This window comes from Dermacentor silvarum, chromosome 4 (assembly GCF_013339745.2).
Source record: "Dermacentor silvarum isolate Dsil-2018 chromosome 4, BIME_Dsil_1.4, whole genome shotgun sequence".
Classification (NCBI taxonomy): Eukaryota; Metazoa; Arthropoda; class Arachnida; order Ixodida; family Ixodidae; genus Dermacentor; species Dermacentor silvarum.
This window is the reverse complement of record NC_051157.2, coordinates 184,668,789-184,692,838: the sequence shown is the minus strand read 5'-3', so window position 1 is coordinate 184,692,838 and position 24,050 is coordinate 184,668,789. Positions and strand designations below refer to the sequence as shown.

At 46.1% G+C, this 24,050-nt stretch overlaps 1 protein-coding gene across 1 annotated transcript in view; it reads right to left on the bottom strand.

Annotated features, from left to right (window-relative positions):
- The window catches only part of LOC119450844 (transient receptor potential channel-like), a 144,531-nt gene that overhangs the window by 12,550 nt on the left and 107,931 nt on the right, over nucleotides 1-24,050 (bottom strand). Inside the window, 7 exon segments of the mRNA XM_037714337.2 lie at nucleotides 547-640; nucleotides 7,480-7,566; nucleotides 10,635-10,790; nucleotides 13,064-13,158; nucleotides 14,084-14,196; nucleotides 18,544-18,683; nucleotides 23,339-23,481. Coding sequence (XP_037570265.1) covers nucleotides 547-640; nucleotides 7,480-7,566; nucleotides 10,635-10,790; nucleotides 13,064-13,158; nucleotides 14,084-14,196; nucleotides 18,544-18,683; nucleotides 23,339-23,481 — 828 coding nt within the window.

The following is a 24,050-nucleotide window of genomic DNA, read 5'->3' as shown; positions in this document are numbered from 1 at the left end:
TTTTTTTTTTTTTTTGCTCAATGACATTGCGTAATAACACACCAATTGGATGAAGGAAAGCACTGCGTGAAGACCGGTTTATTATTCCTAAAATGGCCATCGGCCATTAAAGGGCTTAAAAAGCCTGCAGAGCTCTTTTAGACAGCCCATGTGGCTCTCCTGAGTGTTCCCTTCCTCCCCCTGTATTTTACCTTTGCCCCAGTAGAATAGCTCCTTTTCTGGCAATTCAGTACTGTTGAAGCCTGCAAGATAGAGAAATTTTTCTTTTCCTAGCTCCCCTTATGCCAAAAATGTCACAGTGAAGCCCAAGCACGTACATGATTTGATACTTGATGCAAGTCTGAGACCCCTCTTCTAGAGCAAGCTATGCATTGAGCCAGGTACTACATAGCTTGGAGGACGTTTCTTTAGCCTGGAGTTGGAGGACCTTTCTTTAGCTTTAGCCCAGGAAGAAGTTTCTAGTGTATACTAGAGGAATGAATAAAGTTGAAGTGGAAGTATGCATTCAGGTGTGGGCATTGCAAGACATGTTGATGAAGCACTCACCCCTGGAAGGCTAAAATGGTCCGTCCGGAAGACGCGCATAAGAACCACCTCGAGGCCCCTGCCCCCAACCAGGTGCACCTTGGCCCTCTGCCATCTGCATCATCGATTCACACAGAGCATTCACCGGGCATCGCTCGGGACACTGTTTCAACGTTAAACGTTTCTTTCTCTCTCTCATAATAAAAAGAGCTTGTTTCACCACTCAGACTCCTAGCACATCAAAGCCACAGGTTAAAATTTAGAACGCAGCTGAAACAGTGAGACTAAAGCGATGACACACAGAGAAATAAATATCGAAGAATAGGCGCCAAACAGTGCCTGTTGGGATATTTGTTTCTGTTTATCCTTGTTTTAGTCACGCGGTTTCAGCTGAGTTCTAAAAATGAACCAACTAGCCATCACCACGATGTTACTAATTAAAATTCAGGTTAGGTTAGGCTAGAATCCATTGATAGCTTGCGTTAGTTTTAATTTATTTAACAGAGAAGCATTTCTGTTGTAACGTGACGTCAGTCACAATCAAACTGCCTTGCAAGCGCTGGCGGCGCGTGCGGTTTCTTCTTGTTTTCCCTTGTCCTCCCTTTCCCCCTTTCATTTTCGTATATATACGCTCCCAGACAGAAGCAATAAACGTTCATGTTCCAACCTTCCAATTGAGTGCTGTCGTATTCGGCACACATGCCACGTGTGTCGTAACTATGTAACAATTTCGTTCGCAACACTGTCCAGCATTTCAATGAAATATATGAGACAAAGCTGACATCATCACTGGGAAGTACACTGCAAAATAATTCCCGTGGGTTATAAAGAAACCTGCAGGTAAAATGCTGCCAACCGCATTTCCGTAATCAGAAAATGGAAGAACTGAGAAAACAGACAATCCGTGATGCAGAAAGTCTGTCATTATTATGTAGCATCTGTATTAAGCATTACCTGGGCTTATTCCGTAATTTAAAGAACACACGAACAAAACAGATATGTGCTCAGGTCACTACACAGCTTCTGGAGTTCATGAATGCGACAAATGCAGTTGTACCAGATCGTACAAGTACAGATAACCATGCTACATAGAACATATAAGAAACAAAAAACACCCAGCACTTCAAGACACATACGAAAAATCAGCCCCACAAGTATATATACTACAGTATATAGCCATGCCCTAAGTGGTATTGACTAGTCCTTTTTATTTTTGCAGAAATTAAGATTATTTGGTTTGTGCATGTGAAATATGTCTGCCTACACTTACATTGGCGGTCAAGCTGCACACAACTGCTTATTGAGGATAGTAAAAAAAGAAATGAAAATCATTTTTTTTGCGGTTATTCACACACATTCTTTGCATTCATGCATGCCTTCACAAACAGAAATAGATTCCATTTGCAGCTATCCAGAGAGACCGGCTATGTTAGGAAAACAATTTTTTTTTCCATTTAAATGTTCACAAAGGACATCTGTAAGACATGACAGAAAAAAATTCTGTGCTTTTACGTACATTATGTAAGTATACCGGGTGTGCGAGGTATTTGAGGACACTATTTCTTATCGCCACAGACAACAGCAGGCTCATAATATCTATCAAGGCGTGCAGCTTCTTGTTGGTTGACCCCTTATCATTCATACTGCGCAACTTGTTCAAAGATGGAAGTGTACAGGTTGATGCAGGCAATGAAACGCCATGCAGTCCTCGTCGCTTTGGCCACACACCACAGCAACTTGGAAATTGCCGCCTTTCTGAACGTAGCGAAGTCTTCCGTTTACAAGGTGCGGACAGAACTGATGTGTTCTGACGGTGACATGGCACCTGTGGCGAAAAGGAAAAAGCAGTCAATGGTGAGACGTCGTCAGAATCCCTGATTTTCTCTGCTGGCTGCAAGTCATCGTGAGTGACGACCCAGGGAAGTCAATGCGGGCCATTGCAAAAGAGCTCCAAGTCGCAGAGTCGACTGTCAGGCTTGCTGTGCACGAGAACTTGAAGTACCATTCCTATGTCATGAAGAGGGGGCAATTCATGTCCGATAAAACTCGCAAGAATCGTCTGCTTCGGTCCAAGCACTTGCTAACCAAGCTGAAGAGACCTGAGGAGCCTGGAATGCTCTGGTTTTTTTCAGATGAAAAGAACTTTGACCAACACCAAAAAGTAAACCACCATAACGACAGGTGGCCCACCATAACGACAGGTGGCTTTGCGCAAGCGCTGATGAGGTGCCTCCATTGATGCGCACAAAATTTTCGTCGTCTGTGATGGTGTTAGCCGTCGTCAGCAACAAAGGTGACGTTATGCCGCCACACTTTTTTGCAGAAGGATTCCGCGTTATTGCTGCCGCGTACGTGGAGGTGCTTGCCACCGTTGTAAATCCCTGGATAGAGACTGTTTTGAAAGGAAGACCTCATGTCTTTCAGCAAGATTCGGCGCCCACCCACACCTCCTGCGTCACGCAGGAGTGGCTGGCTGACAACTTCTACGACCACGTCACTCCCAACTTGTGGCCTCCTAGTTCTCAAGATATATATCCACTTGACTACTATGTCTGGGGCTTCATTGAGGAGAGGCCAACAAACAGCCACATAATACAAAAGATTCGCTGAAGGCCACCATTGCTGACTCAATGGCCAACATCTCAAAGGACCACCTGATCCGTGCATGCAGCTGTTTCCGAAGCCGAATTGAATCGGTTATTGCCGTGGATGGGAGATTCATTGAGTAATTATGAAAATAAACCATTAGAGAAGTATCTCCCAAAGTTTGGTGAAAATATGTCTATTTTTGCTGGATACAGTGGAATCTCGATGATATGATCACGGCTAATACGAATTTCCGGATGATACAAATTTTTCTGTGGTCCCGGCCGAGCCCCATCACTTTGCAACATACTAGAGAACGGTTGTTACGAATCTATTTTCGACACGCGTCGGTTGATACGAATAAACGCCGCCCCATCGACGGCTGCGAAAGAGAACAGCGCGCAGTCACATGCTTTCTCCCTCTCTCTTTTGGTGTGGAGGCGCGGACGCGGCGCCGGACAGCGCGGAGGCCGCGACTGGGCGCGATGAGTTTGAAGCGGTGGCGCATTTGTTGCTTTTGTGCTTTTCCTCCTTTTCCACATGCCATCGGATGGAGTGGCTGCTGTGCTTCGGGCCGGGTTCTGTGTGTTTGCACCATTTTGCCTAGTCGCAGTGAGCTATGTCTACCGAGATACGATCTCGGCTGATTCGCGCGGCCGTACGCTGAGGTGCAGGAGCCTCCGTTGGCCCGTCTTCCGTCGACTGCGTTATCGGTGCTGATGGCACAGGGTGATTGTCGGTTTCGCTGCAGGAGTCACACGGTGCAAGATAGCGCGACACGTTCAGTCGGGTGCTCCTCCGCTTCTGCTAATCGCCATATTTTTCTTGCTGTAGGAGGCTTGCGCTTCCGTATTCCGAAGGCATGCTTCGTCCAAAATTTCTTCTCCAACGAGCAATGATCTATCACTAACCTGGGAGCTCTCAGTAATCCGAATTCTGCATGTCAAGTGAAGAGGCCAGCGTGGTTTACGAAGCAGATAACTGCTGTTGCCATCTTGCCCCTGCCACAGCAGCAACCAATGGAGAGACGCCTTTCAGCACGGCAGCCAATCGGAGGCCCGCTTTCATCGGAGGGCCCGTGTGACTACCTATCGCAGATCCGCGCTTCTTTTGTGTTTGTGCGTTTGTTACAAGATGGCGACGACGGGCAAATTGAGAAGCGGGACAGTGAAACTTTGAGCTTTCGGGCGATACCAAGATGGCGGCGCTCGGTGGCGGGAAATACGAGATATGTCTCCGTCAACTGCGGTGATTAATATTTAAAGCTGTTTTCTTGCCCTGCGCACTGACGAATTAATCTTTTTCGGCCACTTTTAGTGCGTTTTCAGCCAAGCCATTTTGATACAGCGTAGATTAGACGTTGCAGATACCGAAACGCGTGGTTTTCAAAAATCGATTTTTCTCGCGATTTTCGCGATCAGATCCTCGCGTTCCCCCATTAATTTAGCTAGCTTTAATTGTGTTTCGATGATACGAATTTCGGCTAATACGAATATTTTTCATGACCCCGTGAGATTCGTATTATCGAGATTCCACTGTATCTTCTTTGCCTGAAGCCAACATTGTGTTCTCAAATACCTCGCGCACCTGGTATTTTATAACGGAACAACTGATGTTATTATTGATGTTATCACCGTAACATATGTCGCTCTGGTTAGGTTTTTTTTTTTTCTTTTTTTTACTGTGCAAGTCCAAGTATGTCAACGGTGGCAGGTCAAATCATCATACATAATGGCTGCTCTGGCATCTTTAACACTTTCAGGCGCCAATTATTCTGTTCACTGTAAACTTACTTTCACCACATTTCTTGCTTCTTCAGAGTCATAAAAAGCATACAGCTGCAGAACAGATTAAGAATTTTCAGTAGGTCTTAATGAGGGCTAGTTGGTTCATGATTTAGAACTGAGGTTTGAACAGTGCGAATAAAACAAGGACACGAAGAAACAAATACCACAAACAAGCGCTGACTGCCAACTGGAAGTTTATTTGAAAATAATCAGCCATTTATACTTTTTCCAGCATAGGCATGCGTACACCAGTCATATAAACATCCACAAAATCAGCAACATCATAACCTATCATGCAAAAAAGCTATTTCTTTCTCCGACAATGAGAGAGAGGGAAAACTTGCACATTTGTCTCCTTCCTTTCGAATGTGATATGCCTCTATTATTTCTCTTTCCCTCTTACTTTTTCCTTTCCCTATGATTTGGTCTTTTTCAAAATGGGAGTGCATGGACACTTTTTGCAATGTACCGCTAAATGACTTCCATAGCCATTCTTCACGTTATTGTGTGCTGACGAGCTCTATCATTGAAACACTGTCCTGTTTGTCTAATATAATTTCTGCCACAGCTCAGCGGTATCTGATATAACGTTGCGCGTGCAGTCAGTGAAACGGGATTTATGATCGATGGTGCACAGGCGCTTATTGAACGTTTTCATACGATTGCATATCGATGAAAGCTTGCACGGGGCACTGAAAAGAAAATAACATTATGCCTGTTGGAGGCTTTCTTTAGATTGTGCGACAACTTATGCAAGTACGGCACCACATGCACTGGTTTCATGTCCTCTTTCTTTTCTTTGTGGGCTGGTTTCACACATTTTCTCTTTTCTTTCTGCAAAATGGCTTCACATACTGCAGTGATGACAAAACGGGGATAACCTGCGTTCTGTAATCGTGCTGTCTGATTGAAAAAACTTCGCTCACATTCGTGCTCACATGACTTATTTAGTGCTGCCTTAATGCATGTGGTTGCTATGCCTCTCTTAATCAGTTTTGAGTGTGCACTGTCATAGGGTAACAAGGTTTTTTTAGATCTAGGATGATATGCCCAGCATACATGCTCATCCAAAGAAAAACAAAAATTAATATCGAGAAACTGAATGCGGTTGTTAATTGGCACTTCGTGAGTGAAATTAGCAGAAGCTGTGGCAGAAATTATATTGGACAAACAAGACAGTGTTTCAATGATAGAGCTCGTCAGCACAACAATAACGTGAAGAATGACTATGGAAGTCATTTCGCGGTACATTGCAAAAAGTGTCCATGCACTCCCATTTTGAAAAAGACAAAATTCATAGGGAAAGGAAAGAGTAAGAGGGAAAGAGAAATAATAGATGCATATCACATTCGAAAGGAAGAAAACAAATGTGTAACTTTTCCCTCTCTCGCATTGTTGGAGAAAGAAATAGCTTTTTTGCATGATAGATTATGATGTTGCTGATTTTGCGGACGTTTATATGACTGGTGTACGCATGCCTATGCTGGAAAAAGTATAAATGGCTGATAATTTTTAAATAAACTTCCATTTGGCAGTCAGCGCTTGTTTGTGGTATTTGTTTCTTCGTGTCCTTGTTTTATTCGCGCTGTTCAAACATCAGTTCCCAAGAATTTTCAATTCTTTAGGGAGTTTAGTCAAGTTTGCAGAATGTGGACTCAATGCGAAAGCTCACTGCTGTGACATCAAATATGAGAACGAGAACTGTTTTATGTCTAGCAGGCTTGAAAAGAACCTATCCAGCCACTTGAAAATAATGCCTGGTGCAAGACATTGTGAAAAACAATGAAAGATGTGAACCCGCTAGTACATAGAGTGAAATACTGGCACCAAGAATGAACACCCAGCTGTCTACCTTCCCAATCGTTTTACTAAAACATTTTGCACATGTTATTGAAACTAGCACTGCTATTCCAATCAGAAGTGTTTCAAGATGAGCACAACATGTTTTAAATATCATTACTTCTACTGATACCTTTGCTGTTGATACACTATCTTGGTGTACACAATTGTGCACACAGTGCCTGAAAGGGTTAATCAATCTATTAACACACTGTGACACAATTTTCGTTGAACTATTTCAGCCCATACCTCACTGACTATAAGCCTTCTCCTTTTTCCTGCTTCCTAACTTTTTAGTCTAAGGCTGTCTCCCTGACAAGTTCCCCTAAAAAACTTCGAAGACTTCGATGTCATAAAATTCTTGAGCAACACTGCGGCACCTTTAAAATACCAGCCGGCACATCTTAGCAACATTGATTATGAAACCAGATATTCATCCCAGCCCTCAACTTCTTTGAAAGCATCATCCTAACATGTAATCTGGACAAAGCAATGCAGCAGATTCCAGAGTTGCACATGTCACCCATTTCAATCCTCCAGAGTCAGTGCAATGTTGCCATGTGCCACCCGGTTTGGGTGAGACAAAGACACGCGTGTTGTACAGCATGAAGTTTTAAGCACAGCTCACTTGCTTACATTCAGGCAGCAGGTGTTTATGCAAAAGAAATGAGTTGGTATGCATTTCTAAATGCTGGTTATTGCAGCCTCACGCACTGCACGGTGGGCATTTTAGGGATGTTACCTGGTGATGATGAAGAGCACATAATGGTTCGGGCCCCAACGTGGCAGGGCTCCACGTCCTCGCAGTCCCGTCCTGCCAACGGGATTCCTGCGCAACAAACAGAAAAAGCATTTGTGCGATCAAGCTATGGTCATGATGCAGGCTGTACTCATACCTATGCTACTAATCAGCAATGTGGAGGCATCAACGCAGACTAATGGCTAAAGTGCAATACTGCATAACCTACAGTTCTGAACCTCTTTCTAACATGATGGCTATGTGTAATGGTTCACGACTGAAGACCATGTTAAACAGAGCGAGGATTTCTGAATACATACAGTAAAACCCCGGTGATACGAACCCGGCTGGTACGAATTTCGGTGTGATACGAATTCGTAACATTCCCTGGCCGAAATACATTGCTCACAATACGAAAAAAATTGGCCGTTCCGAACGTGTTGCCGCGCGGCTACGGATCATACGAACGCGTGAGCAACAGCGGCGGCGACCGAGCCAGCAGGGCCACCGGCACAGACACGCCGGCACAGCGGGATCTGGGCGGGATCCATAGTCGCCAAGCAACCGACTACGTCACGCGGTTGCGCAATCTCTCATTGGTCCCCACGTCGAGCGGACCGGACCACATCACAGCCTAGCCGATGCTTAGCGAGAAATTAGACGAGGACCAATGCTGCAACGACGACCGCGGCGCAGCCCCGACGGCCAAAACGCTCCCTGGACTTGACTTGCTGAAGCGTTCAGTAGCGTGCGAAAACATTCCCAAGATCACGTGCGCGCACTTATACGCCTTTAAGAAGGCGATCGTTGACGATTTGGGCAAGAAGAAAACGTCCCGTTGATACATTTTTCAAGGGACCGCGAAAAAAAGAGAGAGAGAGAAAAAAAAGCCGCAGTTTCGTCCGAAAGGTACATCAACGGAAATGCAGCAGCAGCAGCGAGCAAATTGGCCTTCAACTGACCTTCAACGCGAACTAAACGTCGAAGGCACAGCGCATACGAAGCTACTGGCACTAGGCGCACTTTGTCAACATCGCAGATCATTTTGACGATAAGGACCGCGCGGGCGCGCACTAAGCGCACGTCGCAGATCGCTTTCAGGACACGGCAGTAACGGCCCCTGCACAGGTGCGTCGTATCTGCAACGTGCCGGTCGCTTGTTGCAACTTACACCGCGCACCGACAATGCTCTCAGCAGCGCGCCAAATCACGTGGCGGTGCCTCCGACCGGCATTGCTCCGACACCGCCTGAGAGCAAAAGCTTAGGCGAGACTCTCAACGCCGCGCGGAGGAAAAAAAAAATAAAAAAAGAAAGAAAGAACCGCAGCGTCACGCCAAGGTCGCCGTTTCTGCGGGGCGCTGGAACACGTACGTGTACGTGCCGACGTCTCAGCCAATGCTGCGGCTGCAGCGCAGAGGGAAGCAACGGCGGAGGCCCAGTTCGGCCAACGCTCGTTTCAACGGCAGAAACCGAAACTTCAGTGAGAGGGCTAAGCGGCGCCGGGCCGGCGGGAGCGGCGGACGCGCACGGAGACAGTCGAAGGTAAGGGGGCTACGAGGGTGTTGAGAGGAAGGGCGAGGGGAGCCGCCGAAGCGACAGAGTTGCCGAGGCCAAATCCGCTTCCCTGCCGCCCTCCTCCCTCACCTGCGACGGTCCCCGCGCGCGCCCGTCGCCGTGTCGCCTCTTCACAACCACAATCTTGCTCTCTCGCCGTGCCTGCGCCGCCCGCTCCCTGAAGTTTCGTTTTCTGCCGTTATCGCGAAGCGAGCGCGGGCAGTTTCGTGGCCCTCGCTCGATATGTGTTTGCATGCCGCGATATTTCAAGAATCGAATCGTACCATTTGTACGTCGTGCTATGGTGCACGCATATTTCAAACGTAAGTCCTTCTTTTAATTCGAACAAATTCTTGGGCCCCTGCGAGTTCGAATTATCGAGATTCGACTATACATGGAAGTCAATGGGATTTAGGTCGGGACCGCGAACACGCGATGTAGCAGCCAGGAAAACGCAGCAGCGAGGAAGGTATCAATGGGATTCCACTATTAGAAATCTTTTCTGGTAAAAATAAATTCATTTTTCTTGATATTGTGTATGTTTTGATGATACGAATTTCGGGTGATACGAATATTTCACGCGATCCCGCGAGATTCGTATCACCGAGGTTTTACTGTATAGTGAAACAGCTTGAGTTCCTGAAGTGGTAACACAATTCAATATGCCAGTGAACTATCAGTTCTGTCTATATGTCAATATATTGGGCGATCATAAACATTGCATGAAATCAAACTGAACTTAAAGAAAACTCACAAAATTATAAATCGAGCAAAGTTCGAATTCCCTCTGAGCCTGATCACACACCATGACTGGTAAAAAAAATTGCTTTTCACATAACCTTGGTGCTTTAGTGGGTGGGCTTAGTTTAAAAGCTACGGTTCTGAGACAATCTAACAGCCGTCTTGTAAATTTAGAGAGCAAGCTTTATTATTCTTGCTGTCAAAAGCATTCAGTAGGCAAGCACAGTGACCTGTTAATATTACACACAATGCTAGACACCTTATATCCTCTCACCGTTCAAAGGAATGTGCTTTAAAGAAATATTTCAACTGCAAGTATTAGAAACAGATATGGTTGAACCATATCCTCCTGGTACGTTGAAATACTACTACTAGTGGTTATTGAGGTGAAAATGTAAATAGGCCAGCCAAATATACCAGCGAGGCTAATGTGGGTTTTATTGTTAGTCATTCCAAGGCCACTCACATGGTCGACTGAGAATTAAGTGTTTATAGGAGCTGCCACACCAGACAGAAGTTGCCGTACCTATCTGAAGTCGCACTTGCATTCTCGCTTCATCATCTGGTGGCATTATCTTAGTCGGCACTACAATATTGAGCAATTCAGCCAATTAAATGTACTACTTTTATTTTAATTGCAAAGGACAGTTAAGTAGGCAACTAATTGAATCATTTTCCTACAAAAATTATTTCACACAATGATATTCCAAGCTTAGTCACTTACTGCACCATGCTCAGTATGGTATGACAACATTATACATTAGACATGAAGACATTAAGCTTAAACTTACCAAGAGCCAAGACCACATTGTTCACCACTAAAAGACCAAGGGCAGGGGACACAAAAAGGTGCACAACTCACATGGGCATTCCCTGCGCATCAAGACGATAGATGATGGGTTGGCCATCAGTATCGCGGATCCACGATTGGCGGTTGATGCTGACACCCGCGGGGCTTGTGGACACCGAGTTCCAAGCAAAGCTTGGCACGGGACCGCCGTCAGAGGCCAGTTTTAGCCTGGGAAAAGAGGTGGCAGGCCACTTCTGTGTATGATACAGTCAAACTTCATTATAACAAAGTCACATTTTAACAAAATATTTTCATTATATCTGATATTTGTTACAGGCATATATCTGTTACATGCTGGTATCAGCGAAAAACATTTTAGATTTGCTTCCCTACATTTGTGTTCATAACATCGAAGTTCGACAGTATTCACGTGACGATGTGAAAGCAAGCATAACTGGACACTCCAAGGTTTGTTTGTTTGAAAAAGTCTTTATTATGCTTTTTCAAAGGATATACTTCAGCACTGCACTATTCATTCACGCCCGGAATGGAGATGCAAGGTCTTTTAGGATTCTTGGTCTCCCAAAGACTCGCTATTCAAAGGTCACAGTCACTATTCTACAGAAGAGAGAGAAATACATATCGAGAGGTTGCCTACGGAATAAGGGAGGAACTAGAACACTTGTAATGATGCCATAAGCATGTTTGACCAAGTAGCATCCTCATTATGCTTACGCACAAATAGAGAATGGTGTAGAGAATGGTGCAGAGAATGGTGCACCTCAACAAGTACCATTACCTGCATGAATTACCTGGTGAGAAACTGGGTAATTCAGGCAGGTAATGCTTTTCGTACAAGAGCTTTCTCTGAGCTTTTAGTGCGCAATTCACTTTAGGTGCATGAAATGATAATTGTGCTGCATGGCACCTAACAGTGCTGCATGTGTTTGTGTGTGCGTGAGCCACTGCTTGGCATACACACCCCATTTCATGTTCATTCCCTACTTTCATATTGTTTTATCTCTGTCAGGATATGTGTTTGTCAGTTCAAATCCTCGCTGCATTAGGGCTCTAGATGCTTAGCACATGCATTTGTTTGACAAGTGTCCTTTGCATTTGCGCCTTTGCCCTGGCATTCTTTACGTACGTCTGCCTGTGACGTATGACCCCTCCTGATTGAGATGTTGTCACTGCAGTGTGCTTTGCGTTTACTGCTGAGCCAACATGGTGTCCTCTTTTCACACATGTTAACTGCACTTCATAGATTATTCATTTTCTAGTAGCAAAAGGGGTGGGGAGGTAAATTGCGCACTGAAGATGGGTGCAGAGCAGATGCAGCATGCTTTTGTGACAAGAGCTTTCTCTGAGCTTTTAGTGCGCAGTTCCCTTTAGGTGCATGAAATGATAATTGCCCGAAGCCTTGACAGTGTTTTCTGTTAAATTTATATGGAAGATTTAGTTTCTCTGAAAGATAAGCAGCAGGAATTGGCAGCCATGGACAAGAAGGAATACCTTTTAGCAGCAGTTTGGGAGACGTAAAGTCTGTCTGTTGCAACGAAAATCACACATTTGTCCACATTTATAGCAATAGAGTTGCACACACAAGTGATATTCCACTTTATTAGTAAATATTATTACGGTTTTACATTACATAGAAACCCAGGGTCTATGGCCAATCTTAATGCCAATCCCTTTGGATACATTACTGTGCACAAAAATCTACCTACACGAGCGTTATTGCATTGTGCCTCCATTCTAACATGGCAGCCACTGGCTGAGCATCGCACACGGCGATCAGTCTGGGTTGATCATTATTATTTGCTCGTCGACAAGCGCTACAATACAAAGTCCTCTACGACAGCCTAAAACTGGAAGAAGCTAATGATGGGGGATTCTATACAAACGGCGGCAATTGCAGAAAATCCCCCACTCCAGTGACTGACTCCCATAATTCAGTCACTGCGAACAGCAGTCTGATACTCGCAATAACGATGAACCCCACATGTGCAATGCTCTGAACTCTACAAGATGCCAGGGAATGCTGAAACCTTTAAGACAGTCATAATACAGACAGACACATTCAGATTATCTTCCAATTCACAACTGCTGCTTCTATTTGAGCTCCTGCGACTGCACTATCTGTCGCCTGGCTTTTACTAAGAGCATGTATAGCTAATTCCGAGCTCCTCCTGTGTGGTAGGCAGCAACAAGTCAGCTTATCGCCACACACTCGGCCAACCACTGTGCCCAGGATTTGACACCTGGAACCAATGCAAACTTTTTCAAATGGTATGACGGCAGAGCACTAGGTGAAGCAGTTATGTCTTGAATTGCCATGTCCCCATTTTTTGTCGAATGAGTTACAAGCTCTCACTTGTGAATTTTGTGAGAATGAGTATAGAAATAAGAATGACACAATGAAATCGATGGCATCAAACCTCAGAGAAACAGATGGCGCGCATTCAACACCTTGTTATGGAATAAAACGTATAAGGACTCACCCCAGAATGTCCTCGTCAACGTGTGGCTGCAGGTGTGCGGGGAAGTCGGTACGTGGCCGGCTGTAGGCCACAGGGTCGTACTCTAGCCACAGTACCTGCCAGGCATACATTGCAGTGGTAAGCACAAGACAAAAGACGCAAAATACACATACAAATAAAGCCAACTGCCTACAGCATGTGAAAAAGCAAAGCGCAGAGGTGCAATGTAAAGTACATTGCAAAAGTGCAAAGGCCACTGCTTTTGATGCTAAGGCATTGCTACATTTTCTGCATCACTGAGCTTTAACCTGCCACCAGGCTCTGCTTTAATCGCAGCCTCAACGAAGGTCGTCGACCAAAGCTTCAACACACCAGATCGAGCATGCATCAGTGTCGAGTGTAAGGTCTTCACTTACTTGTGATAACGAGTACATGACAATATGCAACTATATCCTTTGCTTGTTCAGAGAGTAATTCATTTTTAAATGACAGCACTATGCTTACATGCATGCCAAATTACACCCGGCATTTTTCTCAGAACATTCTGCAGAGCTACAAAGAAAATCCTCACAATATTTGCATTCTCGTGGAGTGGGCCGGAACATACTGGTGAAACACCAGAAAAGCTGATGAGACTGATGAACTAAAGTGTACAAACAGCATTTCAATGACGCCCAAGTGATGCCACAAAATTTACTGGTGGCCTATACAAGATGAAATGGCCACTGAAGGCAAATAAGACAAATCGATCAACAGAAGGCAACAAGGCAAGCCTCATGCGAGAGCCTACATTTTGGCAAGGTGACTCACTGCACTGACAATAAGCCTTCTTGTACAAATTAACACTGGCTATGAACTTCCTTCATTTGCCCAGTGTTGATCCAGCGGCAATCCTTACATATTGTACCCAAAGGTGCATTTACTAGCAACCTAGCTAGTCGCTCGTTGAGCTGACTCCCAATGTTAGCCTTACAGTTGTGTTGGCATCACCATCTATTGCAAAGCCGTGCATCAAGAGCAGAGAGCCAAGCAAGCACCCACCTGCCATGCGACGTACTTGTCCGGCACCGGGTAGCGGAGGACACGCGTGCTCGGATACGGGCTCCGGCGAGAGAGAACGTGCACAGCGCCCGGCAGCGCACCACCCATCTCTCCTGCGGAACGGGAAGGTGAAGCACATGTGGCCCTGTCGTGCCATTTGCCACCAGCGTCCGGCAACACGTGCACCACATGGGGACGTATTCTGCGACGATAACTTTTGGCGATACTATCACCTCGGCCGTAAGGTGCATGCTGATTGACTGGTTGAGCACTACGTCACAGGAAGGCAGTAGTATCGCCGAAAATGATTGTTGCAGAATACGTCTCATGTACACAGTGCCGGAGAACCAACGCTATAGACTCGGCATTATGTCACGATGGTACTATGCCTAATTAACTGCCAAGCACTTTTTATGCTCATGAAAAACTTCAAGGCCTGAGAGAGATAATGAACAGCAGGGAACTTTTAACCAAGGCCAGTTGGCTACCCTACACTTGGGAAAGGAGGACAGATGAAGAGAGGCTGGGCACACACACTAGCAGAGGAGCGTTCACTGATATAGTTACAGGTGACAGTATAGTCTGATCGCCTTCAAGAAGCATAGTAGAGCTTTTGTGGACTTGTACATACAGGAGTACATCGGCCAAGGTCCCAGTATCTCCTGAGAATGGACTGTCATCTAATTGGCTGAGACTTGCATGCAGAGAATCTCGTTGGCCATCAAAGCAAGAACAGAGTGAAATAAACACGCAAACAGAGGAGCTCACTGCATAATGAGGGTCTGAACTCCAGCAGTCTCGAAGTAGCACACAAGGGTTGGACAGTTGGACAGTTGCCTCCTTCTAAGGATGACATACACTAAAAACTCGTTATTTGATATGATCCTGTTTCGTAAAATTTGATGCCAACACTCACAATCGAGAAAAAGTGACTCGGTACAGTTACGCTTTTCTTTTTTTCCAGTTAATACGTTCCTCGAAAACACAGTCTTTTGGCACCAATGTTCAGTCCATCCCCAAACTGCTATCTTATGATACTTTTTTCGGCCACTAGACTCTATGTGAACAAGAAAAGGCGCAAGGCACGCACGTTTGTGAGTGGTAAGCGCCCACCACAGCAGCTTCCCCGCAGCACTTGCCACCCGTGTCACGTGAAAATGCCGGCATGCAATCAGTTTCCTCTTCCGGTACCCGCAGAACTCCTCGTGGGTCGTCCACATCACATTCACAGCTTTGTGATAAGCATCTTTACCTCTGTTTCACGGTGCATGCGGCATAGTGCCGTTGGAAGGATACTGCACACTGTATTAATAATACTGCACACTGTATTAATATGTGATAACCCAAATGCGGCGTCGTTCCCTGCTCCAGGCAATGCAAAGTGAGCGTAATGTTTCACTCTGCTGGCATCGTGTTCTGGCGTCACTCGCCAGCTTGATTTTGTTTGGTTTTCCGCCGTCTCAAAACACTATACAATAGGAAAACGACAATCTGCGTCTCGGGCTGCTAGCGCCTCACCAGCTTGACGCACATCGGCATCCACAACGATTCTCACTTAGTCGGCAAATCAAAACTTGCCGCCAAAATACCCCGCCCAAGTAAGCTGCTGGCCGAGGCCAAATTTGAGGAGCGCAAACATAACCTTGCTGACGCAGCAAAAATGGCAATGCACATCTCAGGCCGCTCAGCCCTGCACACTCCGCCTGCGTCTCGTGCTGCAATGATTCGCATGATGCTTCACATTGCGAAGATGTCGACTATAGTTGAGTTTGTCAAATGTTCGACTTCGGATCATTCGTTATTACGTGTTTTTTCCCAAAACATATGAACGAGGTTCTAGTTTACTAAATGATGCCTGCAGTTTACTGGATGTTCCAGATCCTTCATGATCATGGCCTAGAGCGACGCTGGCTGACACTGTCAGGGTTACATTATACATTATTTATACATGCACAAGCAGGTGAATGTCGCCCTAGCCCAAATGGTAGAGCAGCTCACGCTTCAGCAAAGGGTATGGGTTCTCCTCCCACTGGCAACAACCTGTTGGGTCTTTCATTTCAATTTTTTTCCATTTACAATAATTAAAAATATGAAGTTGATTGCACAATCAACAGTCATTCACAGTTAATTCTACAGTTCAATATCACAACAGTATATTCACTATGCCTTCCGTAGCTTGGTTGTCTTTGAACTTTGCAGCATTGCATGATCCCGCAATATTAGCAGTTAGCTAAGGTGCAAGTGCACGCGAGGTGGTGTGACAATCTTGCTTAGGTGAATACTGTAAGTAATGCTAGTCAAAATTCATCAAAGCAAGAGCACCGTAGAGAAGGCAAGTCGATTAAATTATTCACTAAATCCCATCATTAACAGGTAGTTTGTTGTGTATAACATGATAGACTCACAAAGTCACTTTCAATGCAAAAAGAATAATGAGGCAGACAAGAAGAATTGCACAACACAAGTATCATCCTGCATCAAACATACAGTGTCGCTTCCAAAAACAGACTACAGTGGAATCTCGATGATACGAATCTCACGGGGTCATGAAAAATATTCGTATTAGCCGAAATTCGTATCATCGAAACGCAATTAAAGCTAGCCAAATTAAGGGGGGACGCGGGGATCAGATCGCGAAAATCGTGCAGAAAAGTCGATTTTTGAAAACCACGCGTTTCGGCATCTGCAACGCCTAATCTACACTGTATCAAAATGGTTTGGCTGAAAATGCACAAAAAGTGCCTGGAAAAGAATAATTCGTCAGTGCGCAGGGTGAGAAGACAGCTTTAAATCGTGCAAAATCACTGCAGTTCACAGAGACATATCTCGTACTTCCCGCCACCGAGCGCCGCCATCTTGGTATCGTTCGAAAGCTCAAAGTTTCGCTGTTCCCTTCTCAATTCGTCCGTAGTTGCCATCTTGTAACAAACGCACAAACACAAAAGAAGCACAGGTCTGCGATAGGTAGTCACACGGGCCTTTCGATGAAAGCGGGCCTCCGATTGCCTGCCGTGCTGAAAGGTGTCTCTCCGTTAGTTGCTGCTGTGACAGGGGCAAGACGGCAACTGCAGTTGTCTGCTTCGTTAACCACGCCGGCGTCTTCACTTGACACTCAGAATTCGGATTACTGAAAGCTTCCAGGCTAGTGATGGATCGTCGCTCGTTGGAGAAGAAATTTTGGACGAAGCACGCCTTCGGAATACGGAAGCCCAAGCCTCCTACAGCAATAAAAATACGGTGATTAGCGGGAGAAGCGGAGGAGCACCCGACTGAACGTGCCGCGCTACCTTGCACCGTGGATTACATGCCACGCTATCTTGCGCCATGCGACTCCGGCAGCGAAACAGACAATCGCCCTGTGCCATCGGCACCAATAACGCAGTCGACGGAAGATGTGCCAACAAAGGCTCCCGCGCATCGGTGTACGGTCGCGCGAATCAGCCAAGATCGTATCTCGGTAGACATAGCTCGCTGCGACTAGGCAAAATGGCGCAAACACAAAGAACACGGCCCGAAGCACAGCAGCTACTCTGTCCGGCCGATGGCACGCAGAAAAGGAGGAAAAGCAACAAAAGCGCCACCGCTTCAAATTCTTCGCGCCCAGTCGCGGCCTCCGCACCAAAAGAGAAAGGGAAAACGCGCGTGACTGCGCGCTGTTCTCTTTCGCAGCTATCGATGGGGCGACGTTTATTCGTATCAACCGACGCGGGTAGAAAATCGATTCGTAACAACCGTTCTCTAGCACGTTGCAAAGTAATGGGGCTCGGCCGGAACCACAGAAAAATTTGTATCATCTAGAAATTCGTATTAGCCGTGATCGTAACATCGAGATTCCACTGTAGTTAGGTGACAACCTAAAAATTAAAATGCATGTAATGCTGTATGTAATGCTGTCCAACTCAAACCCGATTCGCATAGATGCACCAGCCAATTAGGATTGCTTATTCAGATGAAGTCAAACAGTTTTGCATGTTTGAAACACCTATTATCTCCGTACAGACCAGTCTTTATGCCACTGGTTTCAGGATGTGACCTGAACGCCAAGTGAAACTTTATGGGTGATCCTGATATCAGCCCAAAGTAAGGTTTTAGCTTGAAGCAACGAGGTGTTATTTTCCATTTAGCCTATAGCCTATACATTAGCAGAGCAATAAAGTCATTAACCTGTGAGTGGACTCCAGCTGGCTCAGCTCTCTTTCAGAGGGCAAGGTGCACTGCATTTTTGTGGGTGGAGCGTAATTCTTAGGTTGTCAGCAACTAAAGTATTGTATTCTCTGGTCATTTTCTTGTCACTGATATATATTTTTTTTGCACTGTAACTGTCTCAGTATAATTAAACTTAATTCGGCCTGTTTTAAGTTCTTCTGTAAAAGTGAAGGGCGCCACAAACACAACAAATGTTTGGTGGAGCTTCCTATTTCTTTTTATATTTACTGCCATTAAACAAGAACGAAGCTCACCAGGTCGGTCAGTCGCATTCTTGAGTGTCTGCAGATAGGAAAAGGATTTGCCGACCGTCCTCTGCAGTTCTTGAATCTGGCCCTTGAGAAGGCTGAGGGTGTGTCGCTGATTGTCCATATCTTCAAGAAAGAATGACAGGCTGCAGATAGAAAATAGAGAAACAGCAATTCGAGGACATCCTCATTCAAGGGACCTCCACCAGTTTGTCACGCGAGGAAACGGCTAAGTAGTAAGCTCAGAGCGAACAGCTGTTTACTTTCAGCGATGGCAATCACGAACTTCTTCGTCCTATATCCCCAATGAAGTGTGGCAATATATACATAGGGCAGAAAACGGCGACACTCAGTGTGGTGGTGGTGACATTGTTAAATTATGGAGTTTTACGTGCCAAAACCATGATCTGATTATGAGGCACGCCTTAGTGAGGGACTCTGGAATAATTTGGACCACCTGGGGTTCTTCAACATGCACCTAAATCTAAGTACACGAGCGTTTTCGAATTTCGCCCCCATCAAAATGCGGCCGCCGGGGCCGGGATTCGATCTCGCAACCTTGTGCTTAGCAGCCCCACACCACAGGCACTAAGCAACCACGGCGGGTGCTGACATTGTCATATACAAACTCTGTTGTTTTTCACTGCATGCTTATTGCTTTTATTATTTTCAATTACCATCCCAACCAATTATAGCAGTAAAACAACTCCTTCCAGTAACTAAATCACTTTTAGTCATACATTTCAGAAGCGATCATAAAAAATAGTAAATTGCAATTTAATTAAATGCTACAATGGCTGAATAGCACAGGACAAGCATTAGCACAGGGTTTTGTGCACAAGTCAATGCTAAAACATAAAACATATTGCGTAGAATGTTGTAGATATGAGTAAAACAAAACAACACAGCAACACTCCAGTTATCACCTACTGTTTCGTGCCAGCACATTCTCAGGTCTGTATCTGTGTTTCCAATCAAGAAACAAATGTCATACAGTATAGGACCACTTATAATGTAACCGCTTATAGTGCAGGACCGGATATATACAGTGGAATCTCGATGATAGGAATCTCACGGGGTCACGAAAGAAATTCGTATTAGCCGAAATTCGTATCATCGAAACACAATTAAAACTAGCTAAATTAAAGAGTCGAGAGGTGAACTCACTCAGGCACACATCGTAAAAAGCATTTACAGCATAGACCACGTATAACGTAACTGTTTATAGTGCAGAACTGGCTACAACGCGGCATTTTCCGACTCCCGTTTACCCTCCCATAGAACTCCATGTATACACATACCGCTTACAGTGCAGCCGTGTGAGACGAAAGTGCGGCTTCCGCGGGAAAATCTCGCCGACAAGGGCGGTAGCGAGCACGAGGTGCGCCCACCGATGGGAGAGTTGATCAACGAGGGCGATGCGGAGGAGGAGCATGAGACGTGGAGCACGAGTCCAAGGGCGATAAAGTCGTCACTGCACGCCGTATGTGCGAGTGAAAGCGCGCGGGGACGCGCCCGTCACGGACAGCGGACGCGACTTCTGTTGCGCGAAAGGCCGTGGGGGTATGGGAGGGAAGGTGGAGGGGGGGCGACGCTGTGCTGCGGCGTCAAACGGGTATCTTACAACCGAGCGCAAGGGTAACTGGCGAAGCAATCTCCCCACGCGAAAGGAGCAAAGCGGGAGGGTAGCGCGGGAGGGAGAAAGTGGGGGGGGGGGGGGGGACGGCTCCTACTCTGCCAACAAATCCGTTCCTGTACTTTGCGCCTGTGCCGGCTGTCGGTGTTGTCGCGCGCACCGTATCTTGAAAGCGATCTCCACACGGCTCTGACCTTTGTATGCGCTGTGCTTACACGGCTCAGTTTCTGTTGTAGCGATAGACCGCACGAACCTTCGCTTGCTGCGGCGGCCGCGCATGGGGAAGCGTGGCCGCCGCAGCGAGTGAAGAGAAAAAGAAAAGCACAAAAGCGCCACCGCTTCAAACTCTTCGCGTCCAGTCGCGGCTTCCGCACTGTCCGGCGCCACATCCGCGCTTCCGTACCAAAAGAGGTAGGAAAAACGCGCGGTCACTGCGCGCTGTTCTCTTTCGCGGCTGTCGGTGGGCGGCGTTTATTCGTATCAACCGACGCGGGTCGAAAATCTATTCGTAACAACCGTTCTCTAGCACGTTGCAAAGTAATGGGGCTCGGCCGGGACCTCAGAAAAATTCGTATCATCCGGAAATTCGTATTAGCCGTGATCGTATCATCGAGATTCCACTGTAGTTTCATTGCAAAATGTGGATGCACTATCGGGTGGTCGATAGCAAGCAGCAAATATCATATCTTTGTTATTTATGTGAATACAACAGCACAAGAATTCAATCTGAGAAGGCACGTGTATATGAAAAGAGGTGATATCAGATGAAACAGCGATCAAGGTCCCACCGCCACATCGCCCTATTCGGTCATTTCTATATATATTGTAAGCCTTACTGCAGGCGAAAAGTTCCAAATTTCCAATTTTTATCTGAAAGCCAGGTCTCGACTAAAACAACTATACAGTGGAATCTCGATGATACGAATCTCACGGGGTCACGGAAAAAATTCATAATAGCCGAAATTCGTATCATCAAAACACAATTAAAACTAGCTAAATTAAAGAGTCGAGAGATGAACTCACTCAGGCACACGTACGTAAAAAGTATTTACAGTATAGATCACTCTTAACGCAACCGTTATAGTGCAGAACTGGCTACAACGCGGCCTTTTCCGACTCCCGTTTACCCTCCCATAGAACTCCATGTATACGCATGCCGCTTACAGTGCAGCCGCGTGAGACGAAATTGCGGCTTCCGCAGGAAAATCTCGCCGACAAGGGCGGTAGCGAGCACGAGGTGCGCCCACCGATGGGAGAGGAGATCAACGAGGGCAATGCGGAGGAGGAGCGTGAGACGTGGAGCACAAGTCCAAGGGCGATAAAGTCGTCACCGCGCGCCGTATGTGCGAGTGAAAGCGCGCGGAGGACGCGCACCTTTACGAACAGCGAATGCACAGCGGAGAGCAAACGCGACTTCCATCGAGCGAAAGGGCGTCGGGGGAATGAGAGGGAGGGAGGGTGGGCGACGCTGTGCTGTGGCACCAAATGCGTATCTTGCAACCAGGCGCAAGGGAAACTGGCGACGCTATCTCCCACACAAAAGGAGCAAAGCGGGAAGGCAGCACGGGAGGGAGGGATGGGGGGGGAGGGGGGGGGCGGCTTCTACTTTGCCAACAAATGCGTGCGCGCCTGTGGCAGCTGTCGGTGTTGCCGCGCGCACCGTATCTTGAAAGCGATCTCCACACGGCTCTGACCTTTGTACGCACTGTGCTTACGCCGGTCAGTTTCCGTTGAAGTGATAGACCGCACGAACCTTCGCTCGCTGCCGCGGCCGCGTTTTGACAGTGGTTGTCTGCGGTCATCGAGTCTATTCATGTTTGCTTGTGCGCGTTGACACCACGCTTCTTAACTCAGTTAGTAAGCGAATGTGCCAAGATTATGCAGCCGATAAAACTACTATCCCTACTCCTTATAGCTCTCTCCTAATTTGCTATCGCACTTGATGCTTCACCTTTCAGGCGAAACTGAGACATTTTTTTTTAATTATTACTTTGTCTGCTTCATGCAAAGATCGTGGGTACTTGGACATTAACCTTTTGACATTCGTAAATTTAAACAGATGCAAAACTCCCAGTCGCATGCTTCGATTCTCGGATAGGCGCGGCTGCTTGGTCTACATGTTTTGCATACATGCAGGGCTTGAAAACCGTTATTTTGGTTATAGTGCAGTACCGCTTATAGTACAGATATGCACGACTCCGGCGACTTACGTTGTAAGCAGTCTACACTGTATATGTGGTTCTAATAATGCAATGGAAGCTTTGCCGACCAGTGTAAAAGGTTGTCATGTGCAGGCATGTAATTAGATGCCTCTAAATAGCTAGACATAAACCATCTTGGCAATTTATTCAAAGGATGCTTCTATTGTCTCTTAAGCTGATCTTGAGCATTTCTTTTTAATTCGAAAGCAGTGTATGCCCCATAATGGGAAAATCAGCCAGTGTCGGCATGACCGAAAGATGGTACCAGAAATGACCGCCGGCACAAAGAGTAAATACAAGTAAAAAAGTGCTCAGATTGGCACCAAGTTTCTCAGGGACGTTCCTGTAAACACAGTAAATTAGCGGCTGTGAAAAGAAAATTTGGTACATCTTGGTCTGGGTTGGAATCGAACCCGGACCACCACGATTCTGGCTTACTGAAGGTGTGGCTAGTACGTGAATTCATGAGCGCGTTCATTACGTTCCGAGGTTGTTGTTGTTTTTTCTGCAATAGCAAGGGCTAAGGAATTGGCCTGCAGAATAAACTATCCACGTTAGCGTAACACGTCTTAAACACAGCCAGGCCATGACACACCTGTCACATTGTATCAGAGACTGTGTCGAGGCCTGACTCAACGTCGGCACAATCCTCGGCATTTACACAGGTAAATGCCGAGGATCGTGATGCCAGGCTGATTGCTCCATCTCTCCAGCTGCAGAAACCTGCTTTTCTGACAGACAAATTGCAGCAACATTTTCTTTCCTTGCAAGCCCTCGCCAAGTCCTCTATCGTGGCCGAGGACCGTAAGGGGATGCATTTGTGAACACAGAAGTAAACCAATCTCGGAGGCAGTGCATTCGGCCTACGTCGAAGATGGTGATATTATTGGCGCATGGATGCAGGACAAATTTAGTGAATGCTTCCATCACTATCATTATAGATTTTACTGTAGAGTGCAGAGACCTTTCCAGCTGCTTCTTTTTCTTCTCCTCGAGGTCACGTTCCTCGCTCTGCCTCTGGCTGTACTGTGATGCCAGGTGTTTCCAGTAGTTGTAGTCCTTCTCAGAGAGCCGCAGTTGTGACTTGACCAGCTCGGCGTGGCCGTCCTGCACCAAGAGCAGCAAGTGTAAGGTCATCGTCCCGTGTAATGCTTGACAATTGCAGAATACAGATATTTCATGCAGGATGTGCAGTAGTTATTTAGGTGGCAGCAAAATTACATGCATTTCCAATGCGATGAAAAGGGCTGCTGTCCGATAAAAAGTTGGTTGCTGTTCATTTCTGCTACATGCACAATCAAACCACTTTGCAGACACAAAAGACAGTAACAACTAGAGCGCACCACAAGCTAATAACTCCTTCATTTCACATTATTTTATTCAGTATGCTAAACCTTATCTGTACTGTTTTTTTTGTGTGCATCAGTGATATGCCTGTCAGCTTCGTGTTCCTGAAAGAACTTTGCTTTATTTCCTTTGTACTTTTCCCCCTTATCCATGTATAAATGCATGTATCTTAATTGTCCAAAATAAAGCAGTGGTTAGTTCATGCTCCAGTTGTGGCTATGTGCATTTCATATGTCTGTGAAGTATTTCCAAGTAGCGGAAATGCATTTACGCTTACCTGAAGCGAGCGTATGACAACAGTGTTCCTTTGCATGATCCAGAAACTATCT